Consider the following 22,941-nt stretch of genomic DNA (forward strand, 5'->3'; position numbering starts at 1 on the left):
ACTCGGATTTCGTCGAATGTATTTTGTTCTCTACTGTTTGAGATGAGTTTGGTGCGGGTCTCATTGACCTTCACCATGCATGTACATAAAATATACTTTAAAAACATATTATCGGATTTATAAATGGGGTGGCAAGACTGTGTCCCAGAGGTTGCAGCTGCCACCCCTTGCCACCCCGTAGGTCCGCGCCTGATTACAGGCGATTCATTAACAACTACTCCGCTATTGTAAGACCCCTGACTGACCTGACAATGAGGCTACTTACCAGCACAGAGAGCCAAGAAAGCAGCAATGCCCCAGGCCACCTACTTCAAAAAGTCTGAGACCTTTGGAGATCGGTGGACCCCTACCTGTACTGCTGCCTTTCAGAAAATAATCCACTGTCTCACTCGTGCTCCAGTCTTGGCTTTTGCCGACCCAACAAAACCCTACATATTGCATGTGGACACCAGCTTTGATAGTTTGGGTGCTGTGCTCAACCAGGAGTATCCAGATGGCCTGCGTCCAGTAGCCTTTGCCAGTCGAAAGTTGAGGAATTCTGAGAGAAGCTACCCAGCCCATCAACTGGAGTTTCTTGCGCTGAAGTGGGCAGTTGTCGAAAAATTCCACGACTACCTATATGGAGCCAAGTTTGTGATGAGAACTGATAACAACCCACTGACCTATGTTATCACGACCGTCAAACTCAATGCCACTGGCCATAGGTGGCTAGCAGCCCTGTCCACTTATGACTTTGGCATACAGTCAGGCCAGGCAGAGGGGATGTTGAGGCAGACCTGCTGTCCAGGAATGCAAGCACTGAAGAGGAAGGGTGGATACCTCCATCAGGAGTAAAGGTCCTCTGCAAAAGAGTGAGCGCGTCTGAGTTTCAAGACCCTCCAAGTCGGTGTGTGGATCAGCTAGGTGCATCACCCAGCTGATCACAGTTGGGGCCACTTCTGACACCAATGTAGCGAACTCAGCGGGGCAGTTGAGAACCGCCACAGCCGGGATGCAAACTCGTGTATTCTGCACCGAGGGCAACAACGTTAACCAGTCGACTAAAGGGTCCGACCCGTTAGCCAAGGGCTAACGTGTCTACTTATCCATGCACGTTACACTATGTTTCATTACATTACATTACAGTCATTTAGCTGACGCTTTTATCCAAAGCGACTTACAATAAGTGCATTTAACGTAGGAAATCAGGAGAACTACTAGTCATCATAGGTCATAAGGGCATCTAAACAAGCATCTAAGAGCAAAACCAGTGGTAAAGTCGAAGTGCAAGAATGAGATTTTTTTTTTAAATAGTGAATACAATAAGTGCTAAGAACAAGTAACAGGTTAGTAGTTCTTGAAGAGGTGAGTTTTCAACCTGCGCTGAAAGATGGGCTGTGACTCCACTGTCCTGACATCAGTGGGGAGTTCATTCCACCACTGTGGGGCCAGGACAGAAAAGAGCCGTGACCGGGTTGATCGACAGCAAGGGCCTCTGAGCAATGGGGCAACCAGGCATCCTCAGGCAGCAGAGCGAAGTGGTCGGGCGGGGGTGTAGGGCTTCACCATGGCCTGGAGATAGGAAGGAGCTGTTCCTTTCACTGCCCTGTAGGCTAGCACCAGAGTCTTAAACTGGATGCGAGCAGCTACTGGGAGCCAGTGTAGGGACATGAGAAGGGGAGTTGTGTGGGAGAACTTAGGGTGGTTGAACACCAGATGAGCTGCAACTTTCTGAACAAGCTCCAGAGGTCTGATGGCCGACGCCGGGGAGCCAGCAAGGAGGGAGTTGCCATAGTCCAGCCAGGAGATGACCAGAGCCTGGATGAGCACCTGTGCCATCTCATCGGTGAGGAATGGGCGAATCCTCCTGATGTTATAGAGGAGAAATCTGCAGGAGCGAGCAACCGACACAACGTTTTCCGCAAACGACAGTTGGTCGTCCAGGATCACACCCAGATTCCTCACAGTCCCGAGTTGGCGTCACCATGGTGTTGTCAATGGTGATGGCCAGGTCTCGGTGCAGGCAACCTTTCCCCGGAAGGAACATCAGCTCTGTCTTGTCCAGATTGAGCTTCAGGTGGTGTGTCGCCATCCACTCCGAGATGTCAGTCAAGCACGCAGCAATGCATGTCTCTACTTGTGTGTCAGAGGGAGGAATGGACAAGATCAGCTGGGTGTCATCAGCATAACAATGGTAAGAGAAGTAATGTGAGCGAATAACAGAACCCAGGGATGTCGTGTACAGGGAGAAAAGGAGAGGACCCAGACCGAACCCTGTGGAACGCCTGTAGTCAGTCTGCGAGGCTCCGACACAGATTCCCTCCATCTGACCTGGTAGGAGCGACCTGTCAGGTAGGTTGCAAACATTGAGAGTGCAGAGCCTGTGCCACCCAGCCCCTCGAGGGTAGAGAGGAGGATCTTGTGGTTCACTGTGTCGAACGCAGCTGACAGGTCCAGGAGTATCAGAACAGAGGAGAGAGAGTTTGCTCTCGCAGAGTGCAGTGATTCTGTCACTGCAAGGAGGGCCGTCTCTGTCGAGTGACCCACCCTGAACCCAGACTCGTTGGGGTCCAGGAGGTTGTTCTAGTGGAGGTACAAAGAAAGTTGGTTAAAGACAGCACGTTCGAAAGTTTTGGATAGAAAGGGTAGAAGGGAAACTGGTCTGTAGTGTTTGACGTCAGAGGGGTTAAGTGATGGTTTCTTGAGAAGGGGGGGTGACTCTAGCAGTCTTGAAGGCAGATGGAAAACATCCTGCCTGGAGGGAGGTGTTGATGAGGTGGGTTAGATGGGGAAGGAGTTCAGGTGCTATAGACTGAAGAAGAAGGGAGGGGACCGGGTCAAGGGAGCATGTGGTGGGCGACTGGATGTGATGAGGTTTAGAACCTCATCGGGGGAGAGGGGAGCGAGGTGGGATAGGGTGGGACGTGGAGAGGTGAGGGAGGGTGCAGAGGGTGGGATAGTGCAAGCAGCACTAACCGGGTGGTGAGAAAAGGAGGATCTGATGTCGTTTACCTTCTTGTCAAAGAAGTTAGCGAAGTCATCAAGGAGAAGGGAGGAATTAGGAGGAGGAGGTGGGGGTTGAAGGAGTGTAGAGAAGGTTTCTAAGAGTTTCTTAGGATTAGAGGCAGAGGATAGGATTTTAGAGCGATAGAAGACAGTCTTAGCAGCAGAAAGGGAGGAGGAGAAAGTTGAAAGAAGAGATTGGACGTTGAGAAGGTCATCTGGGAGTTTGCCTTTTCTCCATTTGCGCTCTGCCACTCTCAGGCTCCGTCTGTCAGTACGTACTGAGTCGGTCAGCCAAGGGGCAGGTGGAGTTGGACGTGCAGGCCTGGAGGTGAGGAGACAGAGATTGTCCAGTGAAGAGGAGAGGGTAGAGAGAAGAAGATCAGTAGCAGTGTCAGGGGGTAGGAGAGAGAAAGATTCAGGTGTAGGGAGGATAGAGGTAACAGAGGAAGAAAGATCAGTGGCGGAGAGAGAGCGGAGGTGTCTACGGGTGGAAACCATGTGGGTAGGGGAAGGGGCTGAGGGGGGTGAAGAGAGAGAGAGAGAGTAGGACATGAAATAGTGGTCAGAGAGCTGGAGGGGAGTAACAGAGAAATTGGAAATATGACAGTGTCTAGTAAAGATAAGGTCCAGCTGGTTGCCGGCCTTGTGGGTAGGAGGAGAGGGTGAGAGGTGAAGGTTAAAGGAGGAGAGGAAAGAGAGAAGACGATCTAGCTTGTTAATGTGGATGTTGAAGTCACTGAAAAGGATAAGTGCAGAGTCATCAACAGGGAAGTGCGAGACAAGTGTGTCAAGCTCCTCCAGAAACTCATCAAGGGGGCCTGGTGGGCGGTACACAACCACGATGGTGAGTTTGACTGGATAAGAGACAGTAACAGCATGAAATTCAAAAGTGGGCAGAGAAAATTGTGGAATGGAAACAAGAGAGTATTTCCATTTCAGGGAGATTAGCAGGCCAGTACCACCACCCCGCCTCCCAGCTCTGGGAGTGTGAGAAAAAGAGTACACATCAGACAGAGCTGCGGGTGTGGTAGTGTTTTCTGGCATGATCCAGGTCTCAGTTAGAGCAAGAAAGTTGAGGAAGAGCAAGGATGCGTAGCCTGAGATAAACTCAGCTTTCGGCACTGCAGACCGGAAATTCCAGAGCCCTCCCGTCACCACTTGCTCAACCTGAGTCGAGAGAGTGGGCTAGATGAGATTGGTAGGGTCACAGCGCCTAGGAGTGACCCAACGTCTACGCCAGCCCCGGGAAGAGGAAAGGACAGGAATGCGAAGGAAACACATAGTTTATACTAGGTACACAAAATACAGATGACTGGCCGGATCTAAAAAGAGCAGTCCGTGCTTGACGAAGTCTTGGCTTGAAAAAGTTGCGCTTGCCTTTGTTCACTCTAGCCTTCGTTCAACCTAGGCTTGTTTGCCTGACGCGTAGCAGCAGTGATATAAAGAACACTGATTGCTAATTGTCTGCCATGAGTGCAGGCCACACCCTGGCCACTTAACACCCAATTGGCCAAAGAGGTACACTGAAAATAGGCTTTCAGATTCAATTTAGGAAATGTTTTAGATGCAATTTAGGAAAAACGAACACTGTAGTTTACACCGTGGCCAAAAAGATTATTTTGATAATTGGTGCTATTGCTCTCAGTCAGATGCGTGAGTTTGACGTGGTTTTATGTAGCTGCAAAGGATGCCTACAGACACATCCTTTTTGAGGTATACCATGACCACCTGGGGGGGGGGGGGCCCAGGGCAGACCCAGGATTTACTTGGAGAGATTACAGCCTCTGGATGGCAGAGGGAAGCTTGAATCACTCAGGAGAAGCTGAAGCAGCTGGGAAGAGAGATGTCTAGGCTACTCTGCTAGTCCTGTTGCATCTGTGACACGAAAGGAGAAATGAATAGATGGATTATTTCCATTATTACATAAATAGCACAACAAATCATGGCAAATCCCGTAGTTCTGATACACTTTGTCACTGAGCCTTTAGCTCCTCGTAGAGCCTATCAGGCTTTACTTTTCCAGTAAAAAATATCTGCATTTTGCATGGACAGCAAGGAAAATTAAATCATTTTATGTAGACTTGTTTTTGTGTGAATGTGCCTAAATTTTAACCTTGTCTGGGTGTGTGCCAGGTCTCTCATAAACAAATCCTCCAGCAGAGGGAGCTCCTTTACAAAAACAAGCGTTGCATTGTTAGTTTTGTTTTGAGGGTTTTGTTCTCTGGTCAACCTTAACTATTCCAACTGTTGTTGCATGACCACCAACACCTGAAAACAAGCCATCCGAGCCCAAAATGTAATCAGATCATTGAATTTCGCACATGAGCACAAGCAGAAAAACACAGAGGATCCACCCTCCGTTATAGGTTAACATGTCAAACTGACCGCACGTTTTTCTCCTGCAATCTTAGAAAAGTCGATGTGCATAAATTCGGTTTAATGGCGCATATAGACGTAGACTTGTTGAATTTCTAACACACAATTTAAGCCGGATAATAAATACAAACTACTTCTAGTTTTGCCTCGCGACTCGGAAGACAAGGTTTCTTTTTTCTTTTTTCATGGGGTTAACAACCTTTAGTCCCTATGTATATACACCGTACATGCCCCCCGATTCTTGATTCTCTACACGAGACGTAATTAAATACCACAAACGTTATTTTTGTCTCTGGTGGGGCAGTTCGCCTTCCATCCACCAAACTCAACGAGAGGCAGGGTAAACCTTAATTCCCTAGTATTATGTATCCCACGGCAATCCGATGCAATTTGAACCAATGGAAGGGCGAATGGAGTTTCTTTACCCAATGACCAAATAGTATCTATGCGCACTCCTTTTGACGACGACCATGGACTGGAGTAGTCTCTCTCTCGGCGATACGAGGTGTTAACGTTGTTTTTCCCCCCAAGAGGGATTCATAAGGTAAGGCTTTGTTCACTAAAATACATCTCTTAGCGGCGAGATTTTAGTTTCAAGGATCGGTGGAAGATTTTCCACTTATTATTTTCTCTTCACGTCGCTACGGTAGCACCCGAAAGCTCCGTTCTCCCTCTCTAAAACACAAGGTTTACTTCATAAACAGCTCCTCGTCGTCAGTGGTTTGACTTGTTTTCGATTGTTTTTGTTTCCCCCCAACATAAGTTTTGTTAAGTAACCGCAGCCAAGAAATTGTACCTTGACCCACTTTAACAATAGGGCCCCCACGTCTACCACAGTACTTTCGGTAGCGTCGGGGTCAAACGGAGTTTTATTTCCTCGCGTTTCACGTCGTTCACACAGGTTACATTTTACTCTAGTCTGTTGTTTTCACAATGGTAATACTTTAAAACTGCCAGTATGTGCAGCCTGTGGATCGGCCGTTGGTTAGGTAAAGGAGGTTGGTCTCCTCGACGTCGTAGGAGAGCCGACACATAGTTTGAACTGCGCTCTCGTGACTGCAGAAAGTAAGACGAAAGTAATTATTTGATTGAAACGTGAAGTCGAGTCGCTTCGTCATTTTAGCGCGAATGAATAGACGGGTATTATCCATGAAACCTTACAGTTCTGATAAACCTAACACACGTTTACCTAGATCTAGCAATTGAAATTTTAAAAATGTTTTGCGTCATTAGCCTGTTTTAGATCTGAAATTAATGTTGGTACCTCCGGTGATGTTGGTGCCATTAGTGGTGTTAGTGCCATTGGTGATTTTTGGTGCCATTTTCCCCTCCCTGTGTTTGCAGGAGTGAAGCCTTCAGACTGCTTTGAGCAGTGATGGGGGAGGTGGAGGGTTCATACCGGGTCCTGCAGACCCCAGGCACACGGCTGGGGGCCCAGTTCAATGCTGGTATCAGTACTCTGGAGCCTGGTCAGAGCCTCAATGCCAACATTGCCGGTGGGGGCAAAAGCCATGGGAAAGGACTACAAATCCGAGTGCTGGGACTGGATGACACCCAAGAGTTTTACGACATGGATGTAAGTTGCTCCTCTTTAGTGATACATGTTTATCAGCTGCACCACTGTGGTCTCCATGTCAGTTCTTACGGTGTGTCTGCATATATATATAATGCAGATATCTGCATTATCTTACACAGAAGAGTAGGTCTAAATTTTGTCCCTGGGCAGCCCTGCTTGCGTGTGGCTTGGGCAGGTGACAGCTGCATGCCACTTGGCTTTGGTGCTGAAATCCCTTCTTATGCGGGCAAACTAGTGTAACCCACCAGGGCACTTTTTGTTTCCTAGCTGTTTTCTGTGCACAAGGCCCATATCCTCTACCCTAGAACTATTTGCTGTGAGCTGAAGCTATTCAGATTGAAATAGTGATTGGTCTTGATTGTCCTTAACTGAAGATGATGGAAAAGGGAGATGGCATCTAACTTCATTGTTGAGACTGAGAGTGCATGTAACTTGGTTATTTGGATTGATTTGCATTAAATAAGTACAAAGAATGACCAGTCATCTAGGATACCTTTGACACTGATTGCTTTTTACAGTGTGACTATAATGCTGGATATCCTCTTGCTCATTTAAAGTCTGGTTTCACATTTGTTGTTACTCTTATCTAACTCCAGAGGAGATGTAAGTGGCAGACAGGACAGTTTTTTTTTTAAGAGCTGAAAATGTTTGTGATTTTGCACTAATTAGATTTACAAATTTATCAGAAGGGCATGAAAATGATTATATAAATATGAAATTCTTAGCTTTTAGGACTTGGTTTAAATAAAACTCTAAAATCTGTATTGGTATTTTGCCTACCCGTGTTTACTTGCATAACTACCATAGGAGTCATTCATGAGGCAAATGGGAAGTAATAAGGAAGCCACTTTATCAGACCAGGTTTCCTGCTTTTCTGGGAGGAGATGATACATCAAAATATTACTTCCATGATAAGTAAACAACTGAAAGAGTCACTGAGAAATGGGTGTAGCGGTATTATTTTGCTTTGTAGAAGAACTGGAGTTATGGGTTGGTATTCTTTTGAGAATAGTTTAGTATCATTGTAAGAACTACTCCGGACTAAATCCTCATGCAGCCACAATAATAACTGTTCAGACAGCTGTAGTTTGGGGGCACTGCTGAGGCAGACATTTCATAATCTTATGCACCATATGTTGTCTCACTTGCTCAAGCTAATAGTTTAACAGACAAAGGTTTAATTGGTATGGAAGTTGATCCGTGTACAGTTAAATCCAAGAAAATAATGTTTAATTTCTAAGAAAAAGCTTTATTTTCAGGGAAACAATAAACCTCACTTGTTGAAAGAAATTGATCTTGGCTTGTGATAGTAAGCTTTGTGCATACAGTTGATAGGTGGCAGACAGAAATAAATGGCTGCAAGAGGGGAATGACACCAATCTCGTATTCAGGCAGACCGCAGTTTGCCAAGAACAAGATGGAGTCTGTGAGGCTCTGCTGTTCACCACTGCCTATCCTTCCATGTTTTGGTTAATTCAGTCTTAAGTGTTTTGGGCATGCTGTTGAATAATGTTTATATTAGTAGACAATGGTTGCAGAGTTGAATATGTGGAATACTTTGAAGCTGAAAAGACTTATGATGTTTTCTAATCCCTGTAAGTTCACAAGTTTCAAGTACTAAGTGATTGTGCTTTCTTTTGTTTGATTTTGAAATGCATAAATGAAATCTAGTTTTGATAACTTGGAATAATAGCTTAAAATCTACTTGCTAGAGGACAACCTCTTTCTAACATTAAAATAAATCCTAATACTTTTGCTGTTTTGTTTTTTTGCCTCTGGCTTGTAATTTTATCTTAGTTTTTCCCATGCACACTGCATACAAAAATAGACACAAAATTGCAGTGTTGAATGTTTCAAATGGTTGTGGTCTTTAAGAAGCTGCCTCCCTCTTTAGGGCGTCCTCGTGGCCTGCCAACCCAAGGCAAATACCTTGTCCACTGGCTCACAACCTATGTCGACTGCCATTACCTTTCTCTCTCTCCCAAGTCTTACTTGCCAACTTCACGGTAGACCTATATTTCCATTTGGGGGAGGAAAAAAAAAATCATAAATAGAGCTAGATTTGCTTTGTGAGATTTGTGATGAGGCGTTGGAAGAATGGCTGTTATTTTTTATTTTTGTCTCATGATATATGGACAGTTGATAAAGGACAATTGACTTCACATTATAACACTAGCTGTGGTATCTGGAGGGGGCGGGGCATCATACCTAAATGAATATGAAGGAAACACTGTCTTTTGTCATGCTACTTTGCTTTATAACCTGTCATGTGTTATTGATTTATCTTTCGTGATAATTATAAAACTTCACAAACCCGTGACGCAATTGAAATTGGACTACGTGGTTCCGCAGCCATGTAATGTCTTTATCTGTCGACTGCTTATAGACAAAGCCAGTGTTTGTGCTTTTGATGTGTTGGCCCTCGTCTGCTGCAGGTAACTGGCATGGTGATTGTCAGCAGACATTTGCCTGTATGGCTCTCGTCTACAGGCCCCTCCTACACCCAGCACAGGAGAAAGCTCAGCCTTGTGGTTTCTGGACAGGGAGGCAGGGCAAGGAACACAGGCCTCTTTTATGCAGCCCAACCAGCTCCTCTGCTGGCCCTCACTTCTAGTCTAAACTCTCAAAGGCTGAGGGTGGGATGTAGAACCTAGCTGTGTAAGAATGCAGTACAGTTTGCAACTGGTGGGAGGGAGTTGGGGCAGGATTTACAAAGCGTTAGCAAACAAGCACATAAATAGCAAGGTTGACAAGCAGTGGGGCATGGTGGTGCAGTTTCTAGTGTTAAAAGAGCAGTTCAGAGGGTGGGAGCCCTTGTGTCCAGTGTTAGGTTTGGGCCAGGATAGTGGGGGAGGGGGTAGGCTCAAGACTGAAGCCCCCACTGCAAGCCTGACCAAAGAATTTCAACAATTCTGTTTTTACAGAAATGCCATTGTAATCTTGTGTGTTTCTTCAGTATATCTATTTAATTCAATTGGTGCTCTGTCAATCATTTGTATTGAGTTTTGTTAAACAAGTGGACAATGGTTTGTAAATGGTGCGAGAAGGAAAATGCCTGTCTCAAATAAGTGTTTCTTTCACTTGGTTTTAGGCATCTTGTGACACACTATGTGATCTAGTCAAATGAGATTTCCTAACTAATATAGCATAGTTCATGTTTGTGCTCTGCATCGAACAAATAATAGGATAATGTGTGTGTGGGGGGGGGAGCACACAATTCAAACTTGCCTCTCACATACATTACTAAATACTGAATGCCTCTGACATGAAGACTAAACCTCTTAACCTCACAAATTCCAGCTTTACACATTAAACGAATTCAACTTCAGTAACTATGGGTACTCCTCCTTAATATCAATCCTTCTTATAGAATGGCTTTAAAGATGATCCGAGAATAACATTCTAAATGGAAATCATTAGCAATTGTTATTAAGAATCTTTGTGCCTGTACAACATGCAATTTTTAAACAAGGGATTCCCACAATGGCACCAGTAGTTGCAGTAATTTTCTGGTGCTGAGTAGCATGCTCGTGTTCCTAATTACAACTAATGTAGCTGAGCTCTTGGCTGTCATCCATTCACCATACCTACACTGCTTTAGCATGCAGCAGGATTCAAGGTGGAACAAATTGGTAGCTGTGCCTAGAACTACTAAGATATCCTCAACAATTTGTCTTTTGATTAAACCATGCAACATTTGGGAGAAAGGCAATGCGTTTTTTTTAACTTTCTTTCTCTTGCACCTTTTAATATTTTTAGACACTATTAATTTTTTAGGTATAAAGGGTACCATGGTAATGCTAAAATGGCATTATCAATAGATATTGTGAAGAGTTTTGAAACCCTGAAAATAAATGACTCTATTGAGAAAGTGTTTTTTTGTTTGCTACGAAATCTACACAAGGAATGGTCCATCCCTGTGATAGCTACTGAAAGAGGTCTTATTTATCACAAGTTTGTTTTTGTACGTGTGAAAGAGCAGCTGGATAATGTCTGGGTGATGCAGCGGACTGGAGCAGAAGGCACACCTTAAACACCTGATCCTGATTACTACCAGCCAGTGTGTTCTCGGCCAACAAACTCTGGCCAGCTGTCCAATTGTTTGTCTCATAAATAAGTTGTACGGAGCAAAGATCACAGACCATGCTGAATGGAAGTTTCCGTTAAGCTGATGGAAAACCTTTGAACTCTGAAGTATCTCCTCGCAGACATGTGAAAGCACCCACTGGTCTGCAGAGTTGTAAAATGTGTGTCGCAAGGAAATCTTGCGGAGCAAAACAATGCATGTCCCACTGTGCCAAATGCAAGCCCCAACACAACCCTGTTTTCACTGGGAGGCTCTATTGGAGTTCCCTGCTGTTCACTCGTGGTTGGGAAATGAAGACTGCTATTTGATAAAACATGCTGAGCCTGTCATGCAAGATACAACCAAACCCTAAACTACATGTGACATTTGAGTACACCTGTTTCCTCTGCTTTTTTCCCACCTAAACCCTGAAGTAAGCATAGGGTATTAATAATAAATCAATCTTATATAGCACTTTTCTAAAACTCAAAGTCGCTTTACAATAAACGGGGTGAAACAAGACAACAGTTAAACATAGCACAAACATACAGGGGTAGATGGGAAGGGGGGGCTACGAGAGGGAGAAGCGGCAGCCACACACTACGCCAGCAGTACTCTCTGACTTAAACAGATACAAAAGGGCAAGAAAAAAAACAACAACAACAGCACTGTGGATGTTGATTTTCTGTAGGGGTTTACTCCCGTAGCCTATTCCTCTCCCGAGGTATCCACTCGGCAGTGGCACTATTTAACCCATAGCTGGGGGGGCTGGTTCGTGGGCATCAGGGAATATCCACACACCGGTGTGCCTGCGTACCGCACGTCTAAGGGCCAGACCTCCTCCGAGTCCCTTGTAGTTCAGCCAGGGTCCAAGGTGTACCCAGGTACCGTGTCGCCATGAAGAGGCACTACATAGGGCTTGCTGTTGGAGAGGCTATGTACTGGCAGGGAGACACTTACGTGCTCGGCTCTCCTGTTAGCCAGCGGTGAAGGTTGAGTGAGATGTGACAGGCACAAAACACCACACCAACACACTAGCCTCTTCACAACGACCCGACTTCTTACAGAAGAATGTCAGACACACAGGGTAGTCTTCTCACATAGCTTGGGTGCTTTTCAAACCATGCAGACAAGCCCTCTTCTCTGGGGGAGCTTTGCCTGCCAAGGAAACATCTGCTTGTCATAATCCCCTCTGCTTTCTGAGCTTGATTGGGTGACCCACTGACCTGTCTTAATGGCAGAGCTCAGAGATGGGACAGATTCTTGGCCTGTTCCATATCAAAAGTTGGATGAGAGCATGCCATGTAATCTCAATTTCGCATCATAATTGTGAATGAATTTAAAGCTGTTGTACATAACAGCATAATGAGCAGTAAAACACAATTGTTTCACTACTAAATGGGTTTACTCTGGGGGTTGGCCAGCACCAACACCATTCACCTTCTTTGATTTAATGCTGCTACCAACAATGGTGTTTCTCTGGTTTAAGGCAGATGTTTTTTTGTATTGCGTCTGAACTCAGAGAGGTAGAGACACAGCTATGGCTACACTATGCTCAGTTTTGAAAATGTGCTGCCCAGAAAAACATTACACTTTTTTATCTTACAAAAACATAATTTTTCCTGACATCCTCACAATTTTTCATCAGGAATTTGATTCAACTGACCCTCTGTAACTTGTATTTTATTAGGTTAATGACTAAAAGGACACCACCCAACTTAAGTAGCTATTACATTCTTTGCTCTATTTTCAGTTGTCCCTATCAAAACCCTCTCCTCACCTAACACTGTTATTCCCTGTAACAGCAGAAATCAAAAGCTATGGTTTGCTTGCAAGAATATCCAATGTACTGTGGCTTCATTTACTGATTGAACAGACTGATAAACCAGCTTGGCCACAGTAAGAGGAAGTTATTTTGAGGAATACTATGTGCACAGTTCAGCATTCTGGTGATGTTCCATGTCGTAACTATGCAAGCCTTTATATGACATGAGGCAGCAGTATGGCCCACTGGGTCAGCATCTAAAGCCATGTTGCTTCTTTTCTTTCTTTTTTTTTGTTGGTGTTCTTGCGGTGGCAAGTGAGGGGTGAATTTGAATGTTAACAGTGTTGTACCCTGTTCCCTTTCCATCAACTGTTCAAGAGTGGTCGGATCACCCTGAAAATGGCATCTCTCCCTCTCAGATTGAGGTGGATAATGCAGGATATCCTGGGGGAGTAAGGCTAGAGGGATTTGAATCAAGCTCAACACTGTAGCTCTTTGAATGGAGCCACATTCCTTGAAAAGGTTAATGAGTAACTTGAGGGAGGGGCTTACTATAACACACCAGTCAAGACCCAGCAGTCAGTTAAGGACTACTGAAGAGAGGAAAAAAATCAGTCATTAATTATTTCTAATCTGCCATGGGCTTCTGGTTTTCCCATCAAGCCCACTGTCCCAGGTCTCCTTGAATATTATGACAACAACAAAAAATCATAGTGTAAACTAACAAGTTGCAGTTGCACATCTGTATTTGAAAGATGTAGATGTACTGTACAGCCCACTTTTGAACTGTGACTGCACTAAAAATGCTGATGCGCTCTATGAAATAGTTTTGTACTTTGAACTGTAGCACAGTTTAATGGCAAATTCCCAAGTGAACAATTAAATTATTAAAACATAAAATTATTTTCAATACTTTTATTGGTTTAACAGGAAGTTGAGGGAAATTTTGAAATAAGAGAAACTGGAAGTGTTTAAGGCAAATATGTGGCAATGTTAACATTAATTCATTCACACCATCATCTACAAATTGAACAAGGAAAGCAAACTAAAGGTTACCCGAAAACCGCTGCTGACTGCCAATGAGCCAATGCAGTTTGACCCAGTATTGATGGAGTTTGGATAGTTTTTGGGTTGTACTCACTGTTCTTTTGTTTCACGTACATGAGTCAGACATGGCCAAGCAGATGAGCAGAATCCAGTACCACATAGTTTAAGACTTTTTCTTTCACATAGAATGGAAATAGAATACTGTTCAGTAATATCTAAGTTGAGTAATATTGAAATATTCAACACTCCAGTTTGTGGGGAAAAAAATTGACTCCTCACAATATTTCAGACTGATGATGATGTTAAAACCTCAACTGCAGTTTAAATAATTCTCGGCTTGTACTTTGATGACATTAACCCTACTAAAAGAAAAGGTCCAACTACAGTACATCTCTTGATGCTGTCTTTGCAAAGTTGTAATGCTCGACTTTTGCCAATGCAAACCAGTTCTTTTTATAAGGCATTTAAAAATACAATTTTACATTACAACCAGATGTTTCAGTCTATAATTTTCTCAAAAAGTCACAGGGTAGGATTCCAAACCTCAAGTGCTGTGTGTTCTTGGTACATAGTAATTAGTCCTTCATTTAGTGAAAACAAACCCCAGAGCGTTGCGAAGGTAAACTTCAGCAGATTCCCTGCCTGTGATTTTACTATGCAGTGTCCAGAACCTGGTGTTGTTTTGTGCATGTACAATAATCACATTTTTGCCATTTTTTAGCTCACCCAAACTGAAGAAATGATCTACCTTGCCATAAATCACCATCGTAGACAACATTCCCCCCTGCAGTGAAGTGGATTATTTACAAGTAGCCCACCTCCACCAATAGGTGAACAGTGCTCACCCTGAATATGTGAATGGTCCACCTTACCCCAGCCCAAGCAAATGAGCTTTTTCTCACATTGTCTTAACTTAAAATAATCACATTCAATTTGGATGCCTATTTGAAAAAAAACAAAAATCAAACATTAAGTCTGTGAATTATAGTAGTGTTTACCATGGCTTCTCCTTTCTGTTCTTCTCTCTTTCAGTCAAAAGATTTTGGACAGGCTCTTCTCTCTGAAGTGTTCCTGAGAAATAACCTAATAGAGAGCGATTACTTTGGCCTTGAATTCCAGAATATGCAGATGAACTGGGTAAGGATGTTCACAACTGTTTCCTGTGTTATGTGTTTCTCTGCATGAATCATACCAGCGGCGTAATCCAGACAAAGGATTCTGTTACGATCTACCGAGGCAAAGAGCAGTAACTGCAGTTTGTATGTTTCATAGTTCAAAGGTTGGGATGAGCCTTTTGCTTGAAATTATATCCCTGAACACTTTTAAAAACCCACTTTAATCAAATACTGCTCCAATACAACGAGACATAGGTCTAAAGTTATTTTAGTTGTGATTTTGATCCAAAATTGTATATTTGCTGTATTTTTGACATATTGGTCATAGAGCGCATTTGCTCCTTGTCATGGGAGATTTATGACACAATGCCCCCAAGGGAGGGGTGGGGGGGCTTGAGTCAGGAGGTTGGACGGAGTGCCTACTCATTTGTGCATGTGCTATAATTTCTACGTTCACAAACACGGATATTTAACTTACTAAGGACTTTTAAAGACTGCTGAAAACTAGAATCAAAGTCAAATATTACCATGCCTGCCACTTCTAGAATATAAATTATTACAGAGGAAACAGTGCATCTAATATCAGCTATGATATGCTTCAACACCATTAAGCCTCGACTGCACAAGTGTAGGGTATTCACAATGTGATTGTGTTTTCTGATTGTTGTCTGTGATCAGAGAAATCACGGACAGTAATCGGCTGTGCTCATCAGTAACCTATCATCTGCTCGTGTGAAAACAAACGCTACTTTAAAGGATTATTTGCTTCGACTTTGCAGCATATGCGTCATTGGTTTTGGATAGAAAATACTCCCCATATAGACATCTGGTTGACTTCTCCAACCGGACTCGGAGAAATCATTTGAAAATCTGACTTTCAAATTGAAAAACAGTGTCTCAGAAATATGTAGTGTTTGGCTTGCAAGCAGTGGATAAAAGATTACGTTCCTTCACAAAGGATGCTTAGATTCGCTTATGTTCATCTTGGGTGTACACAGTGAATGAAAGCCAACATACCTGCTCATATAAGCACTCTGAGACAACAAAGATGCATTATTTGAACATTTATGGAGCTTGAGTTTCACTAAAACCAACCTCTGAGTTGGCTGTTTAAATGACATAACTGCCTTCCACCTATGTATGTACTATGTACCATCAGTACTTTTGGCTGGCAGATGGTAAAGGACAATGTAGCGTAGTAGGTTTTATAAGCTATGAATCATATTAAGAAGCACTTGAGCAGTATTTACTCAAGTAGAGTTACTTTTAGATTTGTCCAGAAGTGTCCAAGCAGAAATGTTAAGACTTGTGTTTGTTCAGGTATTTTCGAGACATCTCCTTGAACTAAGTGCAGAATAATGGAAACAGGGCTGCCTAGATGTGTATGTTAGCGAATAGCAGACAGATGTGAAACATTTATGATGGCTACTTCAAAGAGGATGGAGCTGGTGACTGTTTAAAGCCAAAAAGATTTAAGATGTCGACTATTTTTACAAGACCCAGTGGCTCTTCAGAAGATATTTTGAGCTGCAGTCAGTTTACATGTACGGCATAGAAATCAATACTGACAGTTAATTCCTTTCCTCTCAGCAACAAACTTGATTCTTTTTAGATCAGTTACATAAAGTTTTCATACTTTTTCATGGTTCTGTTATTACTTTTGGGCATGTTATTTCATGAATATGAGACAGTGCTGATCTTGAGCAGATATCAGGCAATAATATCAGTGTCCCAATATGTTCTTCTTAGCTCTGGTACATTCCTCTTGCGATCCTGGCCAGATTCAAAAGGGCAAAGAGCGCCTTCCACATTGAATTTTGGAGGCCACCATTTCCCAGTTCTTTATCACCTCTGTTTTCATATGTATACAAACACACACACACACCATAGAGGAAGGGGTTCAGGTTTTTTATTTTTGTTCTTTTCCTATTACCAAATCACACTTAGACAGACCACTGAACTGTCGGACTTTCTGTCCAATGACATTGTGACAATACAATTCTGTCTTTGCAGGTTTGGTTGGAACCCACAAAACCCGTTGTGAAACAAGTAAGAAGTAAGTATGGTTAAGTATCAACTCCGATGTCACCTAGGAGAAGTATGAAAGTGATAGTTTATAGCTGTTTATTCCTTTTGTGTTAATGCATTCCAGGACCTACAAATGCATTATTTAGACTGTCGGTGAAGTTTTTTCCTCCAGACCCTGGTCAGCTACAGGAAGAGTATACAAGGTTAGTGACTGAAGTTTTCTTAAGGGATATTATGCTTACCTCATAATGGAGCTTGGGGAAAGGAATAGCCAAATTTCCCAAGAGTTCTTCATTTACCATTTTCAGAGAAATGTTCAGGATGTCGCTATTCAAAAAAAGTATTTTACTGTTTTCAGATTTTTGTTCAACATTATTTAATTTTGTTTTGTGAGCACAGACATCCATTTCACTCAACTCTGTATTGGCAAAATCCAATAATTATCTAGTACATCAAATAATATTAGTACTATAGAAATTGAATGGTTAACAGTCAGGGGGAGCTTGATGTTAATGTAGCATGTCAATTATGTCAGTAGGTTATTATGCTTTTCATCGTATTTGTCATTACCTTCATAAACATGCTTTAAATAATCCTTGATAAGCATGGCTTGCTCGTCTTCATTCATTATAAATATGAGCAGATGGACACTAAGCCTCTGCTTTTTCACAGGTACTTGTTTTCCCTGCAGATGAAGAGAGACCTTATGGAGGGCAGGTTGACCTGCACAGAAAATACTGGAGCCCTTCTTGCTTCTCATCTTGTTCAGTGTATGTTCAGGCTCCCTTTTTTCCACAGCGGTTAATAGTTTTGACTAATGATGGCACAAACAGTGTTATGTAACCCATGCCATACGCTCCTCATGCTCTTGTTTGTGTACAAACAGAATTCAAGGAATTAATCTCTTTTAATACATTTACCCTGTTGAAAGATGAATAACCCCCCCCCCCACCCGCCCCCATAACCACAGCTGAGATCGGTGACTATGATGACATGGCTGATAGGGACTTTCTGAGGGTGAGCAAATTGTTGCCATACCAAGAGAGGGTTCAAGAGAGGATCATGGAGCTACACCGTCGGCATGTGTGAGTTGCTGTCTGTCCTGTTTGTCTGTGTGGAAGTAAAAAAAAAAAAGAAAAGAAAAAAAGAAGCATGTTGAATCGGGGTTAATGCCATTTTCCCAGACTTAGCATTTCTTGTGCATCAAATTTTATGCAAGACATCCATCTAGTCTTGGAAGAGGCATGATTACCCCATTTATCTCTCGAGACTTAATTGTGGTTATTATCTCTTCTGGGACCCTTTTAAGAGGAACACACAAACAGTGCTCCACGGTCACCTTCTAAGTATTTGTGCCATGATTTGATGTTTTTTGCTGGAATTTTCCACTAAATGTGGATGAATCATCAGTATGGTATTGCATAGTTTAGTGGAATTCAATACTATGCTGTTCTTCACTTAAAAACGTTTCAAGATCATAAATAAAATGAAAAAGAAGACCCAGAGAATTTCTAAGCAGCTGCAGGTTGTATACCCTCTCTATAAACAGTTATGTGGTTTCAACACAAATGTTTAGTGTTAACTTGTTAAGAGATAACTATTCCTGCTAACAAACCATGCTAAGGGGGTTGGCACCATTTCAGAGTCCTGCTTTTAATAGTAATCTGGTGCTTTCACAAAACCGCTCACCGTACTTTCTCACAGCCAGCGTTCATGTTCACATGACACTGTCCTATAGCCACTAGTGCTTTCCTCAAACTAATGTAGTGGGTGGCTCTAAGATTGGAGCCTTCGTTAATCTCGCTCCCTAGCTGTCAGCGTGGAAGCGCAGGGCTGCCGGTTCCCTGTACTAATCCCTTGCACTGGACGGTCTATTAGCCATAAGGCTAGTAGGGCAGGGGAGGGCCCTAAGGAGATTTCACTGCTTAACGGATGAACAAAATTAGAATGCAGTGATGATTGGATGGATATGCTGTTCTAAACATATTGTTTGGTTGTAATCTTATGGTTAGAAATAATGCCCGTTAAGTCCTGGTAGTTTGGAGGCATGCGAGTTTATTGTCTGGTGAGTGAATCTGCCCTGAATTTAGTCATCAGTTGATCTCCTTGTGTTAAAGCTTTTATATATGTATACATATTGATTTATTGATTTATCGACTAATTAATGTATTTTGTACTGACACTGGAAAAGCACAAAAATAGCAACAAGTCTGCACACTACATCGTAAAAACCTGTGGTAACCTATCTAAGCCTGTTTTTGAATTTGCCATGGCAAAAAGTCATAAGACCGGTGTTCTCTTGACTTGTCACTTTTCCACCATAAATATGGATGTCTACGCCAATTTTCTTTCACTTCCAAGCTTTTTCTGTGACAACAATCATGCCTAGAGGTGCAGAATAATTTCTTAATTGATAATTCTGATTATTTTGCTAGATATTGTGGTTGTCGGATGATTATCATTACTCGTAAAGATTAAAGGGATGAAATGATCTTGGCATCTTGTGTCAAAATCTTGGCAATTTTCAATCAATAAGCATTCAATACAAAATGTTACTTCATTGCCGATATGCTCATTCTTTACATTTGTCAAAACTAAATTTGCAGTACATGATCGCATGTGGATAATTGATTCACATTCTCTTATTTAACACGTTACACATCTTTACAGATAATGCAGATGTTTGGTGTTGTTGATATTTTGCAGTTTTTGAAATCCCTCAATTGAATAAAAAGCCATATTACTGTATCAGTGGGAGTTATTCATAAACTCTATAATTGCCAAATACATGTAAATCTGAGTCACATGTTCATGCAAACAAAGGTACCACGTGAATACATCGTTTTTGAGTTTTTTCTTGTTCATCAAACATGAGCCAGGATGAGAACAAATACCAGACTCTGTACCCTGGTTTCATTTACTTGTGCCGTTCCTGAGAACCAATTTAAGAGTTGTTCAAGAGAATATTTAAAAAAAATAAAAAAACAACTGGTCATGTGTGTGGCACATTTTCACCCACAGGGGCCAGACTCCAGCTGAATCTGATTTCCAGGTCCTGGAGATTGGCCGTAAACTGGAGATGTATGGAGTCCGTTTCCACCCGGCGGCTGACCGAGAGGGCACCAAGATCAACCTGGCTGTCGCTCATATGGGCCTTCAGGTGTTCCAGGTGACTGCTCCCTTCAACCCTGTTTTTTGCTGCAAGACACCTCTGTCTCCAATACTATCCAAAACAATGGTAATGTGTTTTTAAATATTTGGATATGTGTTTTATATTTTCCTAGGGCAACACAAAAATAAATACTTTCAATTGGTCCAAGATTCGCAAACTGAGCTTCAAAAGAAAACGTTTTCTGATCAAGCTCTACCCAGAGGTTCATGTGAGTATAAATAGAGATGAATCGTTCTTCCTCAAAGTTAAGCTGATGCTACTCTTTGTCCAAGTAATGAGTTTTACTAGTCTCTATTGACAGTATATAATGGTTTTTGTACATGGGAGAACAATATAATTTAATTATTAGTTTTTATTCATTTTTACATGGAGAAGCTTTTTGATGTGTGATCTTACAAATTTGACTTATTTTTAAGGGCCCCCATCAGGATACCCTGGAGTTCATGATGGCCAGTAGAGACCAGTGTAAGATCTTCTGGAAAAACTGTGTGGAACACCACTCTTTCTTCCGACTGTATGACCAACCCCAACCAAAGTCCAAATCTATTCTCTTCACTAGAGGCTCCTCCTTCAGATACAGGTATTTAAAGATTATTGGTTTATTTAAAGAGGCACATTTGGCACCCGACGTGCCTTACTTGGCATTTTTAATGCTTCATCACACTAATATCAAAGGCACCTTACAACACAAACACTATACCCAGCTGAAATTGCTTGCCTAGGATTCTGCTGTTTCTTGTGTTTTGACTCTAAACTTTGTCTGTTAGTGGAAGGACCCAGAGGCAACTAGTGGATTATGTCAGGGACAATGGAGCAAAGAGGACACCTTACCAGAGGTGTGTATTTCTGTTAACACTGGAGAGAGAAAGTAGATGTTTGCTGTTCCATTTTTTTAAACCAGCCAAAAATTTTTTTCCGTAAGTCTTTCATCTTAGTAAACCTGACCTGACATTCTTTATCCTTCAGGAGGAACAGTAAAATCCGAATGTCTGCTCGCTCCCTGGCCACAGATGTGCCAAAACAGGTCAGTTGAGTTATTACGTTGTTGCCTTTTTTGTATAATGGGGGAAGTTGAGAACAGAAATGTTATTATGGAAAACTGATGAAGCTGTCCATTCTCCACTCTCCCCTTATTTCTCTCCCTTCTTCCCTCTATTCCCTTGTCTTTTTCCCCAATCTCTTTGTTGCATTATTTCAGAGTTTGTCATTCAATGACAGTCTCAGGGCCCCAGGCTCCCCTTCCTCCACTACTGTGTCCTACCATTCCATGCACATCTCTAGTTCTCTGCCACGAACAGAAGTACAACCTCAGCCCCTGCCCCTGCTCCTACCAAGCCAATCTCCAGCACCTCAACAGCAGCAGCAACAGCAGCTTCAGTCCCCTCTGCAAGCTACCAGACCCCCCAGCCCACCGAAGGAAGAACCTCTTAAGACCGCTTCCCCGTCTCACTACGCTTTTCAAGGTGCCCCTAGTAATCAGGCAGCAGGAGACTGCAGCCCCTTGTTTGTGTGTGTAGAGAGTAGCACTTCCCAATCACAGCCCTCCCAAAATGGCAATGAGGATAGTGAGTGTGGTGGAAGAAGGGGAGCTGGATGCTCAGCAGGAGGGGTAGGAGGTAAGAGGAAGGGGGTTCTCACACCTGAGGCCTTTGAGGCGGAGCTCCTACGTGCAAAACGGAACCCAATGTTCTCAATGACAAGCCCGCAGCTGCAGGTTACTGAGGAGTTCATAGATGATGACCCGACCGAAATTTCATTTTACGGTGGAGGGGCCGAGGCTTATTCTTTTGGGCTTGATGACAAAGCAGATCATTTTGAATATGAGATGGATGCTAACCTTGGCAAAACCAGAATATATAGCCTGGGCCTTGAGGACCTAAATGGTAATAATCCCTTCTCTGATAGCACTGTTGGTCGCTCAGAGACCAGCTCGTTGGTAAATAACCGTTCCGAGTGTAGCTCCCTGGATAACCTGGGGCTCAGCTCTGCAGGTGAGTCCCTGTCAGTGGGTTATGGAGGCCCTGACTCCTCTTCTCTTCGCCTGCCAGATTCAGACAACCCCTCGGAGGCCAGCTCCATGGTCAACTTCCCAGCGTACTCCGTGCGCTCTGAGACCAGCTCTGCTGTGCAGTTCAGTGACTTGGTGGAGCAACTTGAGCAGCTCAGTTACCCACCCACAGCCACCGAGGGCTCTGCCAATGGCAGCTCAGACTCAGACTCTGACTGGGGCTCCGACAGTGGCCTTCCCCCTGAGCAGAACCTCTTTTACAGTAATCCATTGGCAGGGGGCAGTGGAATAGAGGGTTTCCTCCTTCAGTGCCACAACCTACAGGCCTTGGCCCTGGGGGACTCTTCTGGTTCCCCCCACATTAAAATGTAAACGCCTTCCCCGTACACATTTTTGAGGTCACATCAGATGTTTGCCTCTGTGCGTGAGTAACTGAGGGCATTAAAGATATAGTGCTTGAGGCCCTAGCCAAGATATTTTTAAGGATCTCGATCATAGTATATTGAGCTGATCATGAAGGGTAGCAATGACAAATGTAAAATGCACTCCTCACAAGTACAACATCCCACTACCACTCAAAAAAATCTTCAGTATTGAAAATGGTACAGATACAAACTAATTTAACATATTTTAAAACATTCTGAACTAACGTTTTAGCCATACCACAAATTAAGTAAAAACAATATAGCTGATTTTGCGTTGTTAAAGCAGTTTGGCTAACAGAAACCTTCTTTTTTATATCTTTGATTTAGTCTGCAGCCCATCAATGCTGGAGATCTCACTTGTCTACATGCAAAAATAAA

At 43.0% G+C, this 22,941-nt stretch overlaps 1 protein-coding gene across 3 annotated transcripts in view; it reads left to right on the forward strand.

The window, feature by feature from the left end:
• The first annotated feature begins 5,793 nt into the window (after window positions 1–5,793).
• Window positions 5,794–22,941, forward strand: part of farp2 (FERM, RhoGEF and pleckstrin domain protein 2) — a 29,739-nt gene continuing 12,591 nt past the window's right edge. For all 3 annotated transcript variants that reach the window (XM_056275950.1, XM_056275951.1, XM_056275952.1), the window contains exons 1-13: window positions 5,794–5,905; window positions 6,706–6,937; window positions 14,848–14,952; window positions 16,944–16,986; window positions 17,083–17,161; window positions 17,631–17,728; window positions 17,929–18,043; window positions 19,980–20,127; window positions 20,243–20,338; window positions 20,547–20,710; window positions 20,898–20,966; window positions 21,097–21,154; window positions 21,329–21,593. In XM_056275950.1, the coding sequence (XP_056131925.1) occupies window positions 6,737–6,937; window positions 14,848–14,952; window positions 16,944–16,986; window positions 17,083–17,161; window positions 17,631–17,728; window positions 17,929–18,043; window positions 19,980–20,127; window positions 20,243–20,338; window positions 20,547–20,710; window positions 20,898–20,966; window positions 21,097–21,154; window positions 21,329–21,593 (1,441 nt within the window). In that variant the 5' untranslated portion in view covers window positions 5,794–5,905; window positions 6,706–6,736. The remainder of the gene's footprint in view (window positions 5,906–6,705; window positions 6,938–14,847; window positions 14,953–16,943; window positions 16,987–17,082; window positions 17,162–17,630; window positions 17,729–17,928; window positions 18,044–19,979; window positions 20,128–20,242; window positions 20,339–20,546; window positions 20,711–20,897; window positions 20,967–21,096; window positions 21,155–21,328; window positions 21,594–22,941) is intronic.

The sequence above is a fragment of the Lampris incognitus genome, chromosome 3 (genome assembly GCF_029633865.1).
Source record: "Lampris incognitus isolate fLamInc1 chromosome 3, fLamInc1.hap2, whole genome shotgun sequence".
Taxonomy (NCBI): Eukaryota; Metazoa; Chordata; class Actinopteri; order Lampriformes; family Lampridae; genus Lampris; species Lampris incognitus.